At 37.4% G+C, this 22,986-nt stretch overlaps 1 protein-coding gene across 4 annotated transcripts in view; it reads right to left on the bottom strand.

Moving 5' to 3' along the window:
* LOC108707564 (neurobeachin) overlaps positions 1 to 22,986 on the bottom strand; it is a 390,963-nt gene that overhangs the window by 21,951 nt on the left and 346,026 nt on the right. For all 4 annotated transcript variants that reach the window (XM_041582642.1, XM_041582644.1, XM_041582643.1 and 1 more), the window contains 6 exons: positions 21,922 to 22,041; positions 12,796 to 12,948; positions 8,269 to 8,436; positions 3,077 to 3,166; positions 1,542 to 1,734; positions 804 to 875 (listed from right to left, as the gene is read on the bottom strand). In XM_041582642.1, the coding sequence (XP_041438576.1) occupies positions 804 to 875; positions 1,542 to 1,734; positions 3,077 to 3,166; positions 8,269 to 8,436; positions 12,796 to 12,948; positions 21,922 to 22,041 (796 nt within the window). The remainder of the gene's footprint in view (positions 1 to 803; positions 876 to 1,541; positions 1,735 to 3,076; positions 3,167 to 8,268; positions 8,437 to 12,795; positions 12,949 to 21,921; positions 22,042 to 22,986) is intronic.

The raw sequence follows: 22,986 nt of genomic DNA on the forward strand, positions 1-22,986 counted from the left end.
CAATGTAAGCAAACTTGATGAACCAGATGTCAAACTTGAAAAACAAATTCATAAGCCATATGTAGATTAAAGATGTGCTGTGACTGATATCCATAGTAAGTGTTTTCGAGACCAATGTGGAACTTTGAAAAAAGGATGGGCATGGTGGTTTGCTGTGAAATCAGTTGCCAATTTCTCTGTTTTCAGGAAGGCCTATTACACTAATCTGATATCAATGCTCTTGACAAACATGGTAGATGGTGAATGTTAGATCTGCCACTGACTGTTTATAGTATAAACAGTTAAAGGGACACATTCATATTATCCAGAGCTAAATCTGAGTTCCTTATTTTTTTACTCTATTCATAATAAACTAGGTGTTATTTTGGATGTGGCAAGCAACATTCTAGTCTTCAACACCAGATGTCTGGTGGTCTTAGAAAACAGATGTGTGATAGGTAATTTCCGACTTGTTGTGTCATGCCCCAGGTGGCTATTGATTAAATTTTGGGTGCATGCCCTCTGTGTAGGAGGAAATTTGCCTCATGTGACTTCACCTCAAGACAAGGAAGACAGATTTATTGAATAACTGACAGCAGTTCATAAGGTTCTGCAGCTACTAAACTCTCCATATGTTGCTCCACAGTTCATTTGCTCACAAACCAAGCAAGATGGTGTGCCAAACTGACCATTTTTTGTATATAATTAGCAGGTCTTCTTCTCCATGTGCAGTGGCCAGTACTTGCCACATGTCTGAGACAGCAGGGAATTAATGATATGCCACTTCCCACTCTCTACATGGCAATGGTGCGATCCGTACTCACCAATCAATGAATCCATTTCAATGGGCAGATGATGGGCTTGATCCAATGAGTAGCCTGGTGCACCTCTCAAGCCTATAAATAATGGCAAGATGCTTAAAATCTTCATTTGTAATGACTGTTATATGCTATTACTATCTACGACATGCAACCCCCTAGATATTCCTTCCCAAAAGGACCCAAAATTTGTTAAATACTGCAAAAGTATTGCATGCTACATGATACCTTATGGAGGAAAATTTTGGTCTGAAACACACAGGTAGATCGTTATAATCAGGCAAAGTGTTGTGCTCATTGTCTGCATGTTTTTGTCATCTTACAATCTGACTACAGAACAGACTTGTGCTCAGAAGACAAACTGCTTCTAAATATGTACTGGAATGCTAAAATAATCTGGTCCAGTATGGCATGACGGAGTAGTGTTAAAGAAGAGAGACGTTATGAGCAATGACCAACATTATTTCTTGTTAATTTAGTGTAGACCTGCTAAAAAGCCTTAAAATATTTCAATTCATGCATCCCTTCTTTAATCATTAAATAAACACAGCATGTCTTCTGTTTTGATTTATATGTAGTCAGTGCAACCAGTGTTAAATTAGAAAAGTTTAGAGTCTGGTTTACTTTCTGCTGACCTTTATGCCTAATGCTTACAATGATAATGAATGCCTTGCAGATACCATCAACATTTATGAGTATACACATACATGTCCATTGGGTTTGGAAAGAATATTCTGCACATACCAACAGTATTGTGCCACCTATTTACTGCGAATAGTCTGCTGCAGGTGACTGTAACTGCTGCGGGGATAGTAAGGTGGGGAAGGGTGTTGGCGGCAACATGAGTGACTGGAGAGTTGGATGGAAATTTCAGCACCATTATGACATCTTGCTGCATCTGATCTTTAAACATAAGAGGACTCTGTGGTAGGAAACACTGGAGAGTAAAAGAAAAAGAAAACATAATATAGTTTATGACATTTCTACTCAAAATCTAGTTAAAATATTGACCGCTATACAGTTGTGTCGACTGGTTTGCTAGTGTGGTGGTATAAAGGTGAACAGGCAGCATCAGAATGAGGGAATAATGCTATATAAAGCTTTAATAAATCCTGGCAACAATGAAGAAATTTTTTTTTAAATGCCTGGTGGCCATGCATGTATTGACTGTGACATTCCAGTTATCATAAAGTAGAGCCAAAGTCTGCGACTGCGTTGATAGGCCCAAGATTCCATTGCTTGTAGAATAAAGAAACACTAGGGATGTTCCCTCTATCTTCTTGTGATTCACTTGCTGAAAGCTGAAATCCAACTAAATTAGGTTTCATTAGTAATCAACTAGTAATCAACTAGTAATCAACTTTCAAATAACAGTTACAGCAATTCTGCTTCTCGTTATTGATTGTGAGTGCAGTTGCACTAAAATCAAGCACTTTAATTCTATTAGCCAGTTATTGATTGTTCTTGAGCCTAGCCTCAAAACACCTATGGTGCCTATAGCGGTGATGCAGCTTAATTCCATTGACCAGGCAAAGGCCAGTACCCCCCCCCCCCCACACTCCCTCAGCTCTGCAACTAGATTTATCCACAAGTATCCAGGAGAAGGTTGGGCTGATTTTCTATTTATCATATAGGCACTCGAAGGCCACCATCTAAAAGCTGCCACCTTAGGCACAGGCCCACAGGTGCCTAAATGGTAACTAATGCCTTGCAGGTGACTTGACAAGTCTGCTGAATGATAATCATTTGCTCACCTGCAGCAGAAAAGCAAATGATTCAAAGCACCACTAGCTACAATTATACCTTTATAATAATTAAATGTGACTATATCACTATAGCATACTTTTTGCAAACGGTAGGAAACAATTGTGTAAAAAGATCTTTATTGTTACTTATTGTTCATTTCTCTACTTATTGCTGAATTTGGACAAACCCAGTGCCATGCAAAACGGCTACTGCATTGGGAGACAACTTAAAAAGATTTGTATTTATTTAACTAATTTTGATTCATATTTTAAAAGAAATTTGAACCCAAGCTGCGGTTTCAACATCTAAAATGATCGAAAATCCTTTTATTCCTCATGCTGAAATAATACAGTCTTTTAACATATCCCGTTATAAAAGCAAATATAAAGATCTGGGAACAGATGGAATATATATATATATATATATATATATATATATATATATATATATATATATATATATATATATATATATATATATATATATATATATATATAGAAATGACTTTTCCAATAAGCAGATATATCTCTCACCAGGTGCATCGCTGAGCTTCGAGGTGGATGTGGCTCGATAAGCAACTGAGATGGCGTCTGTCCAAAATTGTGTATCTGTGCCTCCATGGCCTGCAGGGAGAGAAGAGTGATTGTCATAATCAATATGCATCAAAGAGATAGGTCAACACACTATTTGACAATGCAAGCACATCCCAAGTCAGCCATGAAAAAGTCCAGGAAATTCACCGGGTGCTCTTCTCCCGGGCTGCAGACTCATCCAAGTGTTAGTATTTTTGTAGACAAGCTTTGTTTTCCCTCTCATACATGCTTCAGTTCACAAAATAACCACTCACACTACAGGATGCGAGTTATATGTAAGAATGTTAACCTGTGATGACATGCAGTTAAAGACTGGAGGATTTCTCCGTCTCTCCCATGACATAAATGTATAGGTTAATGTCTTCAATGGTTTTCATACACAGATACCTTAATAAAATCCCCAGTCAGGAGAAAAGTGTGGGGATCTCTAATAAAGTATGCCTCTGGGATCTTCATAAATGGGAAAGGTACTCTTGTTAATATCAGATAATAAGAACAGTTTCAAGATAACATACATAGCGAATCTGTTATAAAATGTATTTCATGAACAGGGCTGTGTCACAACAGGCTTCAATAATCTGCTAGTTTAGTCTGAATCTCAGACTTTAATTCCTGGCCAGTTATGGTCCTTCTGTGCTGTTGTTTTTGGACTTTTGGGATGAAGTAGAGAGTGATATTCTGAGACAATTTGCAATTGGTTTTCATTGTAGCTTTTTATTCAGCAGATCTTCAGTTTGCAGTTTCAGCAATCTGGCTACTGGGGTCCAAATTACCATATCAACCATGCAAAGGTGAAGGTGAACCACCCAATTAAAGGTCCTGCCATTGGTGAGGGCCCCCCTTAGCCTACAGCAACGTTACAAATATAAGAAAACATGCTTGTTCGTCCTGATTTGAACCTAAATGAGCTTTACGTGGGCTTTCAGATTTATCTTGGAGAGCAAATAGGTATTCTCAATAAAATGCAGTCTAACTGGCCTTCCAGCTAAACTTGCTACTGCTCTAATACACCAGTTTGGGAACTACTGCTGTAGATGGGCAGCCCTTTTTTTAACATTAAAACTGTAATTTATTACAGGTTACTAGGAAGGAGATTGTGTCATGTGCAGCACAGATATCATAGACTTCTTAGAGCCAATAATGATTATTACCTTGATTATGAAAATGCCAAAGTCATCTTTATATACAGCTATTTTAACTGAGGCTTAGGGGGCCTATTTATCAACAGTCTCATGTTTGTGAGACTGTTGATAAATAATTAAACCACAAACTCTAAAACTACGAATGTCCTGATATTTATTAAAAAATCCGAATTAAAAAAAATTAAGGATAAAGTGTGAACGGAAAATTTCGGAAATTCCTAGTGAAAAAAAAAAATCCGAATTGATTTAGAGCGGTCCAATATGGTCAGCACAGCTCCCACTGATTTCTATAGGAACTCTAGAGATTTTCTTGGTTTTTACACTTCATAAATTTTTAAAGCTTTTTTTTTTTTTTAAAAAAAATGAGAAAACCATACATTTTTAGAGATTCGTGGAAAAAACTAAATTTGATTGTTAGTTCATGGGCCCCTCAGTGTTCCTTTAAGCCTATAAATATAAAGTCCTGTGTTCCAGCAAGAGTTGATGCTGGTCTTCGATGTTCAGCCAGGCATAGATTCCTCTTCTTACATTAATATTGAACTCAATAAAAGTTTAAAGTTTTACACAAACTTCTTTTGCCATTTTAAATACTTTTCTAATTAACACAGCAATGCACAGTAAGCAGTTCTTATCTCCCCTGAAAACAAAATGCATAATCAGTATTTAGAATTCGCTTACGCAAAGGCAGGGCAGAAATATGTTCAGATTTGCAATTACCCGCAAGATTTTGTTGTAACGGGAGACTTGTCAGTGAAGCCAATTCCACAGGGTGCCAGACAGGGAATAGAGAGGAAAGATAATATTCTATTTCCCTAAACACCAGAGCAAAGTAGCTGCTCAACCCCTTCACTGCCAAAGAAACAGGGGACTTGCAAGGATCCATCTATTGTAAAGCAGCAATCATTGTTCTTTTTTGGACAGACAAGTGCTAAACCTTAGCCTTCAATTAGTGTTCATGTCCTTTTGTGGGTTGCCTCGATACATAATGAAAGCATAACATGACTTCTTTGGGGAACTAAGCTCATAATGGGCTAAAACAGTATTATTACAATGAATATGTCGTCAGCAGATGAGACGGGATTACTACAGAAGAGACAACTCTTAGCAATATCTTAATACCTGGCATAATTGATGTTTACATATTAGAAAGAGATCCAGCCTTTGTATCCAGAGTGTTCTGTCATGTTTCACCACAGGAGAAGACAGTCATTGTAAAGTTCATTATAAATTACAGCTTTACAACTACAAGAGAGTTAAGCTGTCATCATTTTCTCAGCCAGAGATCCCATGCTGTCAAAGAGTGTCAATTTTTAATCTGACACAGGGAAGAATATTATTTGTTCCTTTGACCTTCTGATATTTTAATGCTATAATTGCAGTGCTTAGTGCTGCAGCCATGATTTCGCCTGTCAAGCAAGAATGAATCAATACCCTCAAGCATTTGTTCACATTTTCACATTTGTTTCTGCATGCATGTTTCATTAAACCTGAGACGGGCTCTTCCTACACACCTGCACAAAGAAACGCAAGTGACATGAAAAGTGTCACCAATATAAATATAGCAGGAGAAAGGACACAATTATAGCTGCAATCCGGCAATACTGACACAGAGAAACACATCACTCTGTTATTCCAACTTTATACTGACAAAAAAAGTCCCCACAATTTACTGCAGTTAAAAAGATTCCATTTACTTTGAGCCTTACACCCACCAAAACCTAATCTGCCTTCCATCTGCTCATCCTCTGACCCTGACAATATTGTGAAGTCAACCAATGCCATTATCTCCTTTTTTGACACATCCCAAGAATACTTCCCAGTCTCGTCATGGCTTTTGTACACAATTGCTTTGGCTGCAGGCTTGTTTCGCTGGAGACATGCTTCAAATTTAATACAAATGTCAGTTTTATTACTTCGATTCATTGCTATATTTAACTAAACCCGACATTCCATTATATGTGTACAAGGAGCTTCTCACTTTACTATCCCTACCTTAACTGCATGGGAAAGAATCCTTAAAGAATACCAGTGTTAATGAACATTGGAATCCTTTGGATGGTAATGGAAATTCACAACTTTTGGCAGCATGTGACCAAAACATTCTTTGTCACAGGTCAACATTCAACATTCTTTGTCACAGGTTGGACAAAAGATTCTGCATATGCTGCTGGGTCTTATAATATATGAGCAATTATTTTTCTGGCGAGGAATGCGTCATTTACCTACACCTATATATTTTAAACCTTTCCGATTGCAAAGTCAAGTCAAGGAGAACTTTACTATTTTTAGCAGTGCCAAACTGTCACACCAGCATAGCAGGAAAACTCCCAGTGGGCCCAGGTGTCTGCATCTCCTGTTTTTAACTAGTTTGCCTATATCATGGTCATTTTTATATGGAGGTTAAATAGATGGAAAAATACATTAAAGTTTGTAAAGTAAAGAGCCTACGGGAATAAAGGGGTTGAGTGAGGACAGGAGGAAAAATAGTTTGGAGAGTGGGTCTATGGTTTAAGGCAGGGAGCAACATTTAGATGTAAAAAGAGTTGGGGAGCAACACAAGCGTGAAAAAAAAATCCTGGGTGGTGCCAAATAAGGGTTGTTTTTGGCTATTGGTAGCCCCTATGTAGAATGGCAGTCTACAGGAGGCTCTGTTTGGCAGTACATCTGTTTTTTATGCAACTAAAGCTGGCCATAGATGCAAAGATCCGATTGTTCGAATCCTCAAACGATCGGACTTCCCCATCTCCCAACCTGCCACTAACCATTCAGATCAAATTAATTAGAAAAGAACAGATCAGCCGATGTTCTGCCCCTTAACAGCAATAGTCTAAAAGTTATGTCCGACCAAAGCTAGTTACAGTCTCCCACAGAAAATCGTACAATTGGCAATGCATGCAGAGATATTATTGACAGCAGACAAAAATCTTTTAACCTGTCCGATCGACCAAACAACTAAAAATGTCGGGACTCTCCACACATGGTTCGAAAAAAGTAACAAATCCTCAATTCGTATGATCAGATCTTTGCGTCTATGGTCAGCTTAAAACTTCCCTCCAAGCCTGGAATTCAAAAATAAGCACTTGCTTTGAGACCACTGGGAGCAACATCCAAGGGGTTGGAGAGCAACATGTTGCTCACAAGCTACTGTTGGGGATCACTGGTCTAAGGTTTTCTGGTGGACTCCTGGCATCCAAGTCCGACATTGATTTTAAGTGATAAAGAATTCTTTCGGAATTCTAGTGGAAAACAATATGGCTGAAACACAAGGGTATGTAGCAAATCATGGAACAATAAACACTTATGTAATGACTTGATGTTACATTAATAAAAAGGAGCAGTAAGGGTTGCATACAATAACAAAGTAGCTATATGCTCACATTTAAAAGAACCTTCCTTCACATATTTCCATATGAGTGGAGAAACACTTCCACATGATGTCCATAAACTAGCGAAGTAACAAGCCCGCAGCCTGGCAATGTATAAATTATGACTTATTTTACATACACCAGATGGCATATCTAGGGGAATGGAGGATGGCAAGTGTATCTCCCACATTTAAGAAGAACTCATCTAACAGCTGTTGCACTGTTTTTGACTTTCTACTATATTTTTACACCCTTCCAATCGCTTGCTGGCAAATGCCATAGAAATATTTTTTTGTAACATTTAAATAACTAGAAATGAAGAGCTAGACTATTATGTATAATATATGTGATATGGCAAAAATGCCATCCCGTTGTCCAGCAGTTGTTCAAGAGCGCCCAGTAGGATTCTGGCAGTTGTAGTTGCTGAACTCAGGTTTTAAACGGATGGTCTATTTTTTTACAGCAAGTAAGAAACCAGGCATACATGTAAGATGGTTACTTTATGTCAGCAATTTCCATGTTTCTAGTTTCTGAACCCTTGTACGTTTCTGCACCAGGCAAGTTAAGCCTATCAAGTCATCAAGAGAGTGCAGTGAACCAGAAGACTATTCTGTAACACACATACCTCTCGTAGCACAGGATCAGTGACACTGTCCAAATTTACAGAGCCTTCATACGTAAGATAGTGAAAGACATTTAGTGCTCGCACTGCTTCTGGGCCTCGCTGCTTGTAGCCAAAGACGAGATCAATCCACTGATGCAGTTGACAAGATACAAATTCACTTTCAAGAGCCTGAAAGACAAAGAATCCAGTTAAATGAGCATCTGCATGCATGCAACGCTTTGACAACTTATAAATACTTCAGCGGGCATTTTATTTGAACTTTATTACCTATTCTCTGAGACAGAGATATGAGCCCAGTGATAAGTTTTAGTTAGACGTAACAACTGTGATTTACATGGGATTTATTTTGCTGTGGCATAGCACAATCCAATAACATTATATTTATCTCAGGCAGCAAGTTTATGCAACATTGCAATATAAATTAACTACAACTACATATTGTGCCTGAACGTTTTCTACTTGAACCCCCTCAAGGTACAAAATTTGGCCAGGGTCTTCTTAGTGCAGTAGTCCCCAACCTTTTACCTGTGAGCCACAATCAACTGTAAAAAGAGTCGGGGAGCAACACATTCATGTGTTCATATGTGATTGGCCATTTGTTAGCCTCTTTTTGGGCTTGCAGCCTACAGGCTCTGTTTGGCACTACACCTTATGTTTATGCAACTAAAACAGACCAGGAACTCAAAAATAAGCACCTGCTTTAAGGCCACTGGGAGCAACATCCAAGGTGGTGGTCAATCAGCCATTGTGCTATAATTAAAAGAATATCTAGTGCAGCAAAAAAGTTTTCCCTTCAAATCTATGCCTACAGTCTGAGCCCCCCTCCATATATCACAGTTTTGTGTTCTAGGGGGCTCCATCTGTACAGTATGGGTCTTCTAATATCCTACAACTTACACTGCTGCCCCTAATGTTCTGCAGCCCTAGGCCCGGGCCTTTGTGGCCTTGCCACAAATCTGGGCCTGCATATATTCTCCTTCTCTTGGCTTCTCTCCTTCTCTTGTGATCAGTAGCTCTTACCCTTTTAATCTCATTACTCATTGCCTTTTAGACATTGAAGTCTGATATTACTGTTTTACCACATATATCTTATGGCACAAAAGTGAGAATGCTGCCTTGATACATTAGGATTGATCTACAGCAAAGCTGGTGTCAGCATAAAGCTGATATAATAATGTATGCAGAGGTTCTTGGTCTTTATCTAGTATAATCTGAATGATTTATACAAGCCTGAGAAAGCTCTAGCATTATCTAATTATGCACATTAAAGGGCATGGGTCTGGGTGGCTAGAGGAGGCTGCATCATTTTATATTTTCCTGCCTCAGCTATTTCCTTCTCTCTACGTTCCATATTCTTTAAAACATTCATTCATCCGATACACCTTGCAAAGAGAACATGTCTAGTCTAGATGAGAATCATCTTTTATTTGGTGCCCTGTGAAAGGGTCCCAATGCAGTGATGACACCTCTTTCAGCCTCTATCTCTATGCAATGCTTTGCTGGTGGACAAGATCAATTCAAATATATATATATATATATATATATATATATATATATATATATATATATATATATATATATATATATATATATATATATATATATATATATATATATATATATATATATATATATATATATATATGTTATATGGAATTCACAACATACAGCAACTATAAATTGATGCAGTGCTCCTCATTGAAGTTATTTTGAATTTAACCATGAACAGTACCATTGACTGTATTTACTGTAGCACTATAGCTGGTTGGTAGATTTCAGCCATTTTTAAAAATAAAAATGTTTTGATAGCGCTAGAGGGCTGATTAAAATATGGCATGTAATGCATTGTCCTATGTGTGCTCATGGGCATGGTATGATCAGTATAATACAATGTTCAAGAACTTTCGTGTACAACTATGTGATTTATTATCCAGAATGCACGTGACCTGGGTTTTTCTATCATAAGGAATATTTTTTTATGCTTAAATATGGTTCAAAACCATTTTGATTTAGCTGGTACCAGTATGCGAACCGTTATCTGGAAACCTGTTATCAAGAAACCTCCGAATTGTGGGAAGGCCGTCTCCCATAGACTTAATTTTAATCAGATAATTCACATTTTTTAAACGGATTTCCTTTTTATCTGTAATAATAAAACAGTAGCGTGTACTTTCTCCTGAGTAAGATATATATTCTTTATTACGAGCAAAACAATTCTATTGGGTTAAAGTAATGTTTGAATATTTTTTTTTAGTAGACTTAAGATATGCAGTCTGTATATTCTGATTATTAATCAGTCTTGCTGTATCAGCTTCTGGCAGATATTATTTGACTTGTGCTGTTTTGATAATTTATGATGATACCTTAGCAGCCCAGACCACACTGAGCATGTGCACAGTCTTGGTCTTGCAAAGATGTTTAACAAAGTTACAAGATGGTGGCCAACTTTGAAAGCATAAATCATTTGCTTGATTAGGCTTGTGGTGCATATTTATGTTTAGTATACAAAATATAGCATTTCTTATTCTTTTTTAGAAGTTGCCCTTTAAATTACCTTTTAGTAGACTTTTGAAGATCCAAATTATAGAGAGGTTCCCCAGGCAAAGGTGTAACTAGAGTGCGCAGGGCCCCCTGCAAAGAAATTTTCATAGGGGCTCAGGGCACTCCGAACACCATCCTCCCACCCATTTCCTGCCTCCACCCACTCCCCACCCGGGCTCTGCCCACTCCCCTGCATCGACTCCACCCACTCCCTCAGACTCCGTTCCCGCTCTCTCCCACCCCCTATCCGCCCCGTGCTGACGTGATCTGCTTCCCCGCCGCAAGTAAGAGAGCGGCTGGGGAAGGGGGGGTTCTTGTTGGCTATAGAAGAAGCAGGCCGGGCCCCCCATTTCCCTACGACTGTAGTTACACCACTGACCCCAGGACCCGCGCATTCTGCATAACAGGTCCCATACATTTACTGTGTTTTTCTAAAGAGAGAAGCAAATTAAGCTAGCTATACACAGGCCAATATAAGCTACTGATATGGCCCACCTAGAAGCTTATTATTTAATGTAGGGGTGCCTCGGAATAACATGCCTGATCAATATCCAGCTGAAAAGCCTACTGGGCATGAACCACAGAGGTGTGTTGATGTGGTCTATGCAGGGACACAGTATGATCTGATCATTGGTGAATGGGACAAAGATTGGAGCAGCTCAATCTGGAGCACCCAGTTTGTGGGTGGCTAAATTGGGAATGATACACCTGTTTAGTGACCTCATCTAAAATGCATGCCCATCTTAAGATATAAATATTTCATTGTACAATATTGTAAACGACACTTTTGTATTTCAGAACTTTCTGGTTTACAGGTTTTCATATAACAGATACCATATCTGTACTTAGAAGCCTCTTAATTGCAGCCAATAATGCTATACATGTTCTTAGTAACTATAACAATATTTTCAATAGCTTAAAAATGTTATTAAACAATCCTAAGACAATAAGAAGAAGGCTACATTAACTGCCCAAGTCACTTTTGTGCTAAATTCATTTACCTAGTCTACAGGAATGATGTTCTAGGGCAGCACTTAAGTTGCAGTGTCATTTAAATATCATTTGTGTAAAGCAGCTTTCCCTTTCAATTTCCTGTTTAATAACACTATTGTTTTCGTAAAACAGACATGTGCCTTTGTGCTATTTTCGGGCTTCAATTCTACAGGGACTGAGAGACTGGGCAAGGCTGCAGATGAGCATCTGTGAAAGGCTTCTTTCTGCTGGTAGATTATGATTGATGAACCTAGCATTAGGGTAATGTTATCAGGGACTACTTACTGCTTCTGTCCTCCGTGACATCACTGAGGTCAGACCATAACCACGTTAGCATTGAACACAAAGCTTTATTAATGTTGCAGTAGGCATGCTGTTTTCTGTGCAGAATGTAAGCCAGAGCAATATTCTTTGATGTAGAAACTGAATATTTAAAATATCAAGAATATTGTCCCCCAGAAGACAGCATACCCTGGCACACTGCTAAGCTGCAAGAGCATCATTTGTTCCTCTTAAAAAATAGTTCATTATGATAATTCTGCCAGGATAAAACTGCACCCACTCTGGAAAAGAAATGCCTCGATATTTAAGGGTTTAGAAAACCTTGTAACACATATACAAGTATAGCCAAAGCAAGTTCATCTTTCCAATATATTTTACTTTAGATATACAACTGGCAATTCAATAATATTACATTCTTATGAAAAAGGTGATATAGAATAATGCTAAAGGTTTGGGCTCTATTTAATGGAGAGTCAAGGAAGGGCTTGGTTGCATGGGGCCATATTGGTCTCAAAACCACCTGTATGATATAACTGCTGTTAATTGGTTAGTTGCTGCATTGACAATGTGCAGCTCTCCAGATGTTGTTGAGCTTATATCCAACCGACAGATACTAAGAACTGCAGACAGTGAAGAATTACAGGTTGCCCAACCATGTTCTGGATATTTATGGTCTAAACTACTCAAAATAAGCAGAGCAATAAGCCTTACCATTCTGTTGATCCGAACAAAGTCTTCTGGGTTCTTGGCCCATGGTGGAAGGTCAACATTATTCACTACCACACTGTCATCTCTAATGCCAAAATTATACCCGTTGCTGTTGACAAACATCTCTGGCAGGTAGTAGAACTCTGGAATTAACTCCTGCAATGAAAAATTTACATGCTTAATTATACAAATATTTTTAAAAACACTTTACATAATCTTTGTGAATACATGTAACGCAATTTTAGGTGCTCTTTATGTTCTATATTTTGTGCTTTTTTGCTTTATTATTTACATTTTGTTCTACAGATCTCAGGTTTGGAATATAAATGGTTATCGGTTAGGGGTTAATTGTCTTAGCAAACAGGAAGCAATCTTGGAATATATATCGTAAAGACTTTAAGGGTCAGGGCACGCTCTCGCCCGGCGACAAATCTCCTCTTCTTCAGGGCGACTAAACTGCCGGAATTGCCTCCCGCCGGCTACAATGTAAATCGCCGGCAAGATGGCATTCGGAGCAAGGAACCAGGTAGCAAGTTCAGCAGCAAGATGGAAAGAGCCAAAACATGAAGGCTAAAACTATATATATATAAAAAAATACAAAAAATATTAGAGATCAAATTAAAAGTTGTCTTTATCAACACCAATGAGTCTCAGCACCAATGAAAGTTGGTTGTGGTCTTTAACATTAAAGCCATGTATAAACTAAGATGCAATTAAGTTGTTTGGAAAATTATGTTCTACAAATAAAATCTTATTGTTGAGCTTGCTGTTTTACAGACTTCCTTATTCAAATTGGAAATTGTCTAGATATTTTTGTTAATTAATTGTGTTCACAATCCTAATATTTATTGTGCATGATTTTAGATAGGCTGGACAGACAATTTTTAATTGGAATAATAAAAAGTCTGTAAAACAATAATTCTCAAAAGTAATAATTTGTTTTTGGAGCCAAATGAAAAGTTGCTTAGAATAAAGATGAACACATACAACTTTACCACAAATGTCTGAACTTTACAAGCATTGTCTTACCAATAAAAAAAAAATACAGACATAAATGTTTAACTTAAAGAGGGAACACTGCAAAAATAAAAGCTTCATTTAACGGCAATAAGAAACTTTCTAAATATAATAAATTTAAATTTCAGTACATTTTCTAAAATAATGAAGTTACTCTTCACTAAGCCCTCTTAGTAATCTGTCTCTCTACATACAGGTTTGTGTTGGTGTTGATTATTTCACAGTTAGGTCTAATACATTGTCTTGTCAGAGGGAGCACGCACCAAAATCTGACTGACTCCATCATGAAGAGAGACAAAGTGTTGAGAGGAGAAAATTAAAGTGTTGCTTGATTATTTTTGTATCACTACAAAACTTTTAACTGATCATATTTAAATTATTTATTTGCATGGAGTGAAGCTTATATTAAGTTTTATTACAAGTTCGTAATTACCCTTTAAACGAAACACACAAGTAGACAAAGTTATCTGAACCGTGGACAACTATAATGAATATACAGTAAAATGTTTCACTGAAAAATAAGTCAACAGTTGTGACTGCAGTTGCGAGCACTGAGCAGTGAGCACTGTCCACAAGAAATTGGTATGATGGGCAGTACAGGGGCAAAAGCAGGACAGTGCCATAGACAGTGACAATGGCTGATAACTACACACTTTAATATTGTCAAACATTGAGAACATTTATCCTGAATGATAGTGAATGAGAATTGAGAGGGGGAAATCTCAGATAACTTGTATTTCAGCTACAATAACTGTCCCAATTCAAGCAGGCTTTGGGAGAAGGAAACAAAATAGTTGTAAAAGGTGTGGGTATGACTAAATCACATGGCATTGCTTTTTAACTCCCATAAAACCTTATTTGAAGATAACGTTTTTTTAGCTCACTTCACTACACAGATTTATATTGAAGTGCGTTTTTTAAATTTGGGTGGACTATAAGGTTGAGTAAATCTTCTGTGGCCTTCTTTCCCCCAATGGTACACAGTCTTTAAGCTGTGGAGTCCAGAGATAGTTCCCTCCTCAGGCATATACAACACTTAACTATAAACATTTGAAAGTAGGATGATGAAAAGAAAGCCTAGATAACACCTACATCATTTAGAAGAAACATTTTAAAAAAAAACCTTCTCTAAGTAGCTTGCAGAACCTAACATGACTAATTTAGCTTCAACACTGCATCAATGATCAGTTGCTTAAATGGCAAAAAAGGGATTTTGTGGCATGTTTAGTTACAAATAAAAAAAAATAATGTCTTACATCAAGACTTGTTTGGACGCATGTATTCATGGGTGTAATAGAGAAAAGTAGATGCGATCAATATAGAAAATAACCTTGTGAATTGGCCCAGCTACCTCGGTTTAGAAATCACATACAATTAGTGTGATTAATCACACAGCTTCAGTATTATTAGTATTCAGTATCGCAAAGCATTCAACAATTATGTTCAGCCCTCTAGTGTACCTTTTCTGACACCTAGCAGCCAGAGGCCGACGCAAAAACAAAAGTGAAATCCAATACATAGACACTTGTAGCTTGCAATATCATTGCTTCAACTAGGCAAGAATTCTTTCCTGCCACAGCTTACATTAGTTTATATGGCATCTAAATTGTGATATTAATCACCTGGTTTACCAGACACACATGATTTATTACACTACTTATGTATCACTATACCCTATGGCATAAAGTACATAAGGGATTGCAGTTGTGGCTTTTTGAAGTACTTTCCTTCACTCCCAGTTTCTTCGAATACTGATTAATCACATGCCTTTTTTGGTTACTGACGATCTGTGAAGATCACACTAAAAAAAATCTTTTATACAGTTTTGAAGTCATCTCAAGTTAGAGTACCTTGCCAGACTTATAGCAACAAGACCAATATTTATTTGAATCCGTAAGATGCTAAATGCATTACTTTTGATGTACTGTAACAAATCTAAAATTTGCATTTTTCTTGCACAGTTTCTTTTTCAGCGATTATATAATTCAAGTTAATGCAACTTAATTGAACCAACACAAACTTGAGAAATAGAATGGTGTCCCAACACAATTATTTATGTCCTTGTCTTCCCCCCCCCGGCCATTCATATAAATGACAGAGTAACAAACACCAGATGTTGAGAGTCTCAAAAAAGAATGTAGGTGGAAGAGCAAGGGAGCTATAATCACACACTAATACTACACTTGCCTTATAATTCACGAAGTTAATGGGGATAAAAGTTTCATTTTTGCTATACAGGTGCGGTGACCAACTTAGGCTTGTCACTGTTTTGACCCAGACAGCCCAGTTGTTGCAAGGAAGACACTGAATGAAGTGGTGATCAGCTTGTCACTAGCTGCCATACCATAGCCCTATCCACTGACTGCACAAGTCCACCCTTGATGGCACCCACCCTGCATCCCTGCCCAGAACTGGTGACAACTTGTAGGTCTCATCATTCTCAGCTTCAGTCAGGCGATCCCTGTGGTTTCTAATAAAAGAGAAGACTATGTGCACTATATTGTTTTTTTTGCATAAAATGTCTTAATGTCCTTAAATATATGATGCCACATGTGCATTAGAGAAAAAATACCATATTAAATAGGTTTACATTCACATTAGGTTTCTGTACAAATACCAAATTGGTCAAAAATGTACCCTTAATCAAGAGGAACTCGGACTTTATGATTGATTATTACAGTCCTTTAATGAACAAGCCTGCTCCGGCTAAATGCCACAATCAGCAGCTGGCAACTTTGCTCACCATTAGTCCAAGTCCATGGACAGTTGTCAAATTATTCATATTTAGGGTGCAAATGAAGGACTCAAAACCTCAACAGTGCCTTTGCCTTTCCCTTATACGGAATTCAACTAATTCCACATTAAATTCAAACACAACATAGCTCTGTGTTTCCCTTTCTGTAGCATATCTGCCACAAAGTGAACACAAATCTGTACTACATGTATGGGATCCGTTATCTGGAACCCCATTATCCTGAAAGCTCAGAGTTATGGGAGGCCATCTCCCAAAATAATTAATCAAATAATTCAGATTTTTAAAATTGATTTCCTTTTTTTCTGTAATAAAAAAACAGTACCCTGTATCTGATCCAAACTAACTATAATTAATCCTTATTATAGGCAAAACAATCCTATTGGCTTTTTTTAAATATTTACATTAATATTAAGTAGAAATATTGTATGAAGATCCAAATTATGGAAGGATCCCTTATCTGGAAAACCCCAGGTCCCAAGCATTCTGGATAATAGGTCATATACCTATATATCTATTGGTTAGTGCATGTATAATGCAGACTTCTACATCGCTAGGGTCTAAAATATAACAAGGTTATTCCTTCTGTGCACAGTACACGAACTCAAAGTCTCTGTTTCATCCATAGACAACTGCAACACTCCAGAAGCGATAAAATGTAAAAAGAAAGACATTTACTGAAATAGAGACCACATAGGTATCTAAAGGGATCTGGTGCCCCAATCCCTACATACTGTGGCAGGCAAGGTGCAGAATAAGCTACGGTGCTGAAATCAAAACAATCCACATCTATTAAATGTGATCCCAACGTCACAGATATAAATGCTCGAGTATAGCTAATGGCTCAGTAGTCAAGCTAGGAGACATCCTGAAACACATTTCTAATTTACAGACTTCTGACAGGCCCAGGCTGTTGAGAAATTAGAGAGACTTCTAGAAACGTCTCGGAGTGATAAAAGGCAACTATTAACGCTATCAAAACTGTATACCTCCTGAATCAAACCTGACATTTCATTTTAATACATTTTGATACAAAAGCCCACTGTTTTTATGGGCACCCTGTGAAATGAAAGCCTTGGGAAGCATTTTTCATTCTCCGAGCAATTTATCATGAAGGTTTTATAGCTGCCATATTTCTCTTCTTCAAAAGTTGATCCCTTGGCATCTATTAACTTTGAATGAGCCTTACTATGGGTCAGTAAGTCAGTCCTGGTCATCTCCATTAACTGTATTAATTTACACTATGTCACCTTAATGACATCTTGTCACAAGTAACCTTTCAGACAACAACAAATTACATCCAGATAGTAATATAACAATTTTGAAAGGCTTTGGGCCACAGTAATGTTCATCAGTAGGTTCTTTAAATGTAATTTGGTACAGAAAATGCTAGAAGGGGGTAGGGGCAGCAGAACCAGTTAGATGACCGACCACATTAAGGTCATTTCCGGGTGACTTCCTTTCAGAGAAGTCATTCTACAAGCAATTCTTCTTCTCCATCTTGTTCTCATTAGGGATAAAAGTAATTGAATGTTTCATATGTTTGTTCTTAGAGATTAACTACTGGTATTTATGGGTAAAGTTGGGTTAGGAACAGCCCAAACAACACATTTTGCACAAAGTATAGTAAAAAAAAGCTTGTATATGAATTAGCCACTGTCCTTGCACATACTATACAATATCAGATGCAGCAAATACCCTGTACTGTATGAGCAATCCCCATTGGGGGAAAAGCATTTAAAGGCACTGCAAATTATTAAATGAGTATTCAAAGCAATGACTTTTTATCCCTGAGTGTGATTCATGGTTTTACAGACTTCTTTGCGTAAAGACCATGAACAAATGAGTACTGCTGAACAGTTGTGCAAAAAATAAAATAACAATAATAAACTTATCTACAGCTGCATCTGTAGTTCTTAAAGGAGTTTCTTTCCTACAAGCAATTTGTCTTGGGATCACTACTTGGCTCACTCTGCTCTCTGTCAACATCACTAGCCTTAGGGCAGAGACACATGTGGAGATTCGGAGAGATTAGTCATCCGGCGACAAATCGCCTCTTCTTCAGGCAACTAATCTCCCCCATCTGCCTTCCCGCCGTCTAGAATCAAAACCGACAGTGGGATAGCACTCGGAACGCTTTGTTTTGTGAAGTAGCTCAAGGTTTCCTTGTGAGGATAAATCTAAATCACCGGCCGGAAGGCAGTTCGGGGAGATTCGTCGCCCGAAGAAGAGGCGATTTGTCACCGGGCAACCGATCTCCCCGAATCTCCACATGTGTCTCTGCCCTTTGCTAGTGGGCACTTTTGCAAGGATAATAATCACTGTGGTAGCCAAGAGCAGAAAAAGGATGTGCATGGAACCTGGGGGGCAAATCATAAGGGACAGTGAGATTAGCTGAACCTCGATGTTCATTTAGCAGTCCTACATATAAAATTTATATATACATTTTATATAAAGCTTTGGTTCCTCCTTATTGATCGTTTGGTTTATTGAGAGAAAGTCATAAAACTAAAACATTTAGCCCACTCATAGAGAAACATGGGGGATCAGATAGTTAACGTAAAATCATCAGAAAAACTTTTATGGCAAAATTATAAATAGTAAGCAAAGACAATGTTATGATAGATGTAAAAAAAAGGTTTAATTTGAGGTGTCCCAATCTCTTTAAGGGAAGGGATAAGCAGAGTAGTATCTTCAAGGGAGCTAAGAAAACTAGCGTAAGAGGAAAACATTAATTAATGGCCTTAAAACTAATACAGGTATGGGTTCTATTATCCAGAAGGCTCGAGACCTGGGGCTTTCATGATAAGGGATATTTCTATAATTTGGATTTTCATACCTTAAGTATACTAAATGAATATTTAAGCATTAAATAGGATAGACTTGCCTCCAATTAGGATTAATCGTATCTTAGTTTGGATCAAGTATAAGGTACTGTTTTATTATTACAGGGAAAAAGAAACTCATTTTTTTTAAAAAAAATCGAATTATTTGATTAAAATGGAGTCTATGGGAGATGGCCTTCCCATAATTTGGAGCTTTCTGGATTACTGGTTTCCAGGTAACATATTCCAACAAATTAAATGATTAAAATGGAATAAAAATTTTATGCAAGAGTGAATTTTAATTCTGCAGCCAGACATTATAGTCTTTTAGTTGCACTCCATAAAATGCCAGTAACCGTTTCAAACAACATAAGAAAACTACAAAGGCCCCTTAAACCTCTGCCATAATGCAGGTAAGCCAGATAAGACAAATTAAATAAACAAATGGACAGCCTGTAGTTTAGAGGTTATAATTGTATATTGTTCACACTGCTCAATTTGAAAAAGAGGCAATACAGGCAACTCTTCATTTGCTTTGTATTTGTGGGTTTAATCTGATGTGTGTTGCTGCACAGTACCCCCAGGCACATGCAAGGAAAAGCTCCGGCTAAAGAGAAAGGCTTACATTTTAAATGGATTTTGTCATTAATGCTTTATTAATTGCCCCAGGCTACTCAAACTCAGTGCTGGGTGAGCTGTAACAATATGACACTTTAAGGTCAAATCCAATTCCTGCTGCGTTTTATGGAGTAGACCAAATATTGAGTTAACAGCAGGAAAGCAAAATTTATAGGGAGCTTCTCCGTCGCACCAACATTTGAACTAAATTAAAGTAGAATTTTCTACTATAAGCACAAAACATTTACTGCTGAGCATCAAGCAACATCAGTGCTTTTGTCACGTTTACATTAAGGATTGTTCAGGCTTTCGGCATTGGGACCAATAAACTGCTGGGTCACATTACGCTAATGACACAGAAGCAACATTGCCTATATGTTGTTTGCATTGTAAAACATTCAGGCATGTCATTCACCTATTACAGGGGGATCATAAAACAAGCATAGGTATAAAATTAACATAAATACTGTATGTCAAATTCTTAAATCAGAAAATCAGCAAGCTTGGCAGGAAACAATAGAAAATCACTAAAATGTATTTTATTTCAACATAGTGAGGTAACAAAATAGATGGCTTACTATTTTATAACACATATTTATGGTTGCATTCAGCAATTTAAAATTCTATTCTACTCTACTTATAAAGCTGAACATCAGCCAGGAAGTTATAACATAGCCATGGCTATTACTAAGGGGATAGTTTGTTTTTACTCAATTAATTTGATCTGTACCATAAAACCATGAATAAGTGGTGATTCTCCGCATAATATTACCTGTAGGCCACAAAACATTTGAGACAGTATCCACTGAGAGGTAATGCAGGTATGGGACCTGTTATCCAGAATGCTCAGGCTCAGGTTCTCCAGATAAGGGATCTTTCCATAATTTAGATCTTCTTACCTTAAGTCTACTAGAAAATTAAATAAACCCAATAGGCTGGTTTTGCTTCCAATAAGGATTACTTATATCTCAGTTTGGATCAAGTACAAAGTACTGTTTTATTATTACAGAGAAAAAGGAAATCATTTTTAAAAATTTAGATTATTTTGAGTCTATGGGAGACAGCCACTCCTAATTCAGAACTTTCTGGTTAACAGGTTTCCGGATAACGGATCCAATACCTACCTACATTCTGGAAGTTGTAGGCAACAGTTAGATGCTTCTACAATACAGAGTGCTTCTTCGAATGGCATTACTTGCTCCAGCGAGCAAATTCCTGCAAACTAGACATGGCGGCTATGTTCTTCCTAGGGAAAGGTTTCTTAAGTCACATACAGCTCTAGTGACCTGTTTGGGACAAATTCCCATAATGATGTAACATTTGTCTCCTGCCATAAGTCTTTCCAGCAAATTACTGCATTTATTCATCATAAATTGAATTTGTAAGGTTTTTTTTAAACTTCGAATAAACTCACAAATTAAAATAAAAAATGTTTGCTTATTAATGAAAAAATCCTATACAAAATAATGTATTGCACATATGGAATCCTGGCCCGCAAGATTGTAAACGGGTTTCCTTCTTTATATATTAGGGAGGAACTCCACGGGCTATTTTGGTGCGATCCGACGTGCTGCGCAAAAACACAGGCGTTAAGTAGGATGCGACGGAAATAAGGTAAGAGATGTCGGATGAAGTCGCAGCGTTCATCCGACGTGACACAACTGTCTGATGCAGACGCAGCATGAAGCGTCTGCATACGACAGTCGTGCCGCTTTGGAAGAACGATGCAACACCATCCAACGTACCTGTTGCTTACCTTATTTCCGTTGCATCCGACTTGACGCCTATTTTTTTGCGTAGCACCTCCGTGAAAATTGGAGTTCCTCCCTTAAGCTACTACATTTTATGATTATTTCTTTATAACCACAAAAAGCAAAGAGGCTTTTCGTTACCAAATGCACCTTTTTTTTTGCTTACCTTTACATCTGATGTGTCTCTTTGGCTGTTTCTCCAGGATCTTGCAACTGAGGAAAATGTCCTATCTGAATGGTCAAATTTGCTGTCGTTGGCATTGAGGAAAAACGTAGTAAAAGGTTCCTACAAAATAAGCACAGAAATGGTTCACTCCTGCTCTTAGTATCAACCCTTTAATGACTATAACAAAATAGTTGAAAGGCCATTCAGTATAATGTAATACGCATTCGTTGAAGACGATGGAGCAACTTGCAGCAGTTTTGCCTCTGTGCAATAAATAAAGCAACTAATCATTTGTATTTTTGATAGCAAATGCATTTGATTGATAAATAGTAATAGCTGATAATTCAATTAATGTTAATCAATATTCCCCCCAATATGCAACCTATATAAATAATATAATATTTCCCTTACATGATTACAATGGTCTGGGACTAATAAAAATGTTTTTTTATTTTTAATTTTTCAGGTGTCAGGAATCTGACAATAATGTGAACCTGAGTTGCTACAACAGTCTGGGTGAGCTTAATCAATACTGCTCTAGAACACACATGCCTGATCAATATTGGCAGATCAGAAGAGTCAACGCTGCACACATGGATACACATCACTACTACAGTCGGAAGTAACTATAATATTCCACTGCAGGTAAGTTACATTTTAATTAAACTCCAGAACGCTCAAGTCAACAAATAAATGTAAATTATGTTAAAGCTGCTACATTTAGCTGCTGCATGTTTTTTAACCACAGTTGGTGGCAGATTATCCCAGCATGTTTTCTGGATAATCTTCTTACAAGTCCTTTTAATAATAAATCATATTTACTCAAACATGCACAGCCAGCACTCATCAAGCACTACTGCATTAGACTGAACACATTTGCAATTAAGAGATAGGTGAAACAGCATAACGCTTATTTGGAGACAGCTTAATCTTTCCTTGTAGCTATCGAAAACTGGTGTGAATATGTAAATATCTACCAATTACTGGTGTGAATGTGTGCACAAATACAAACATTGCAGTCTTTAAGGAGCAACATATTTGTTCCCATAGATGGCAGGCCACCAA

Source organism: Xenopus laevis, chromosome 2L (assembly GCF_017654675.1).
Source record: "Xenopus laevis strain J_2021 chromosome 2L, Xenopus_laevis_v10.1, whole genome shotgun sequence".
In the NCBI taxonomy this organism is placed as follows: Eukaryota; Metazoa; Chordata; class Amphibia; order Anura; family Pipidae; genus Xenopus; species Xenopus laevis.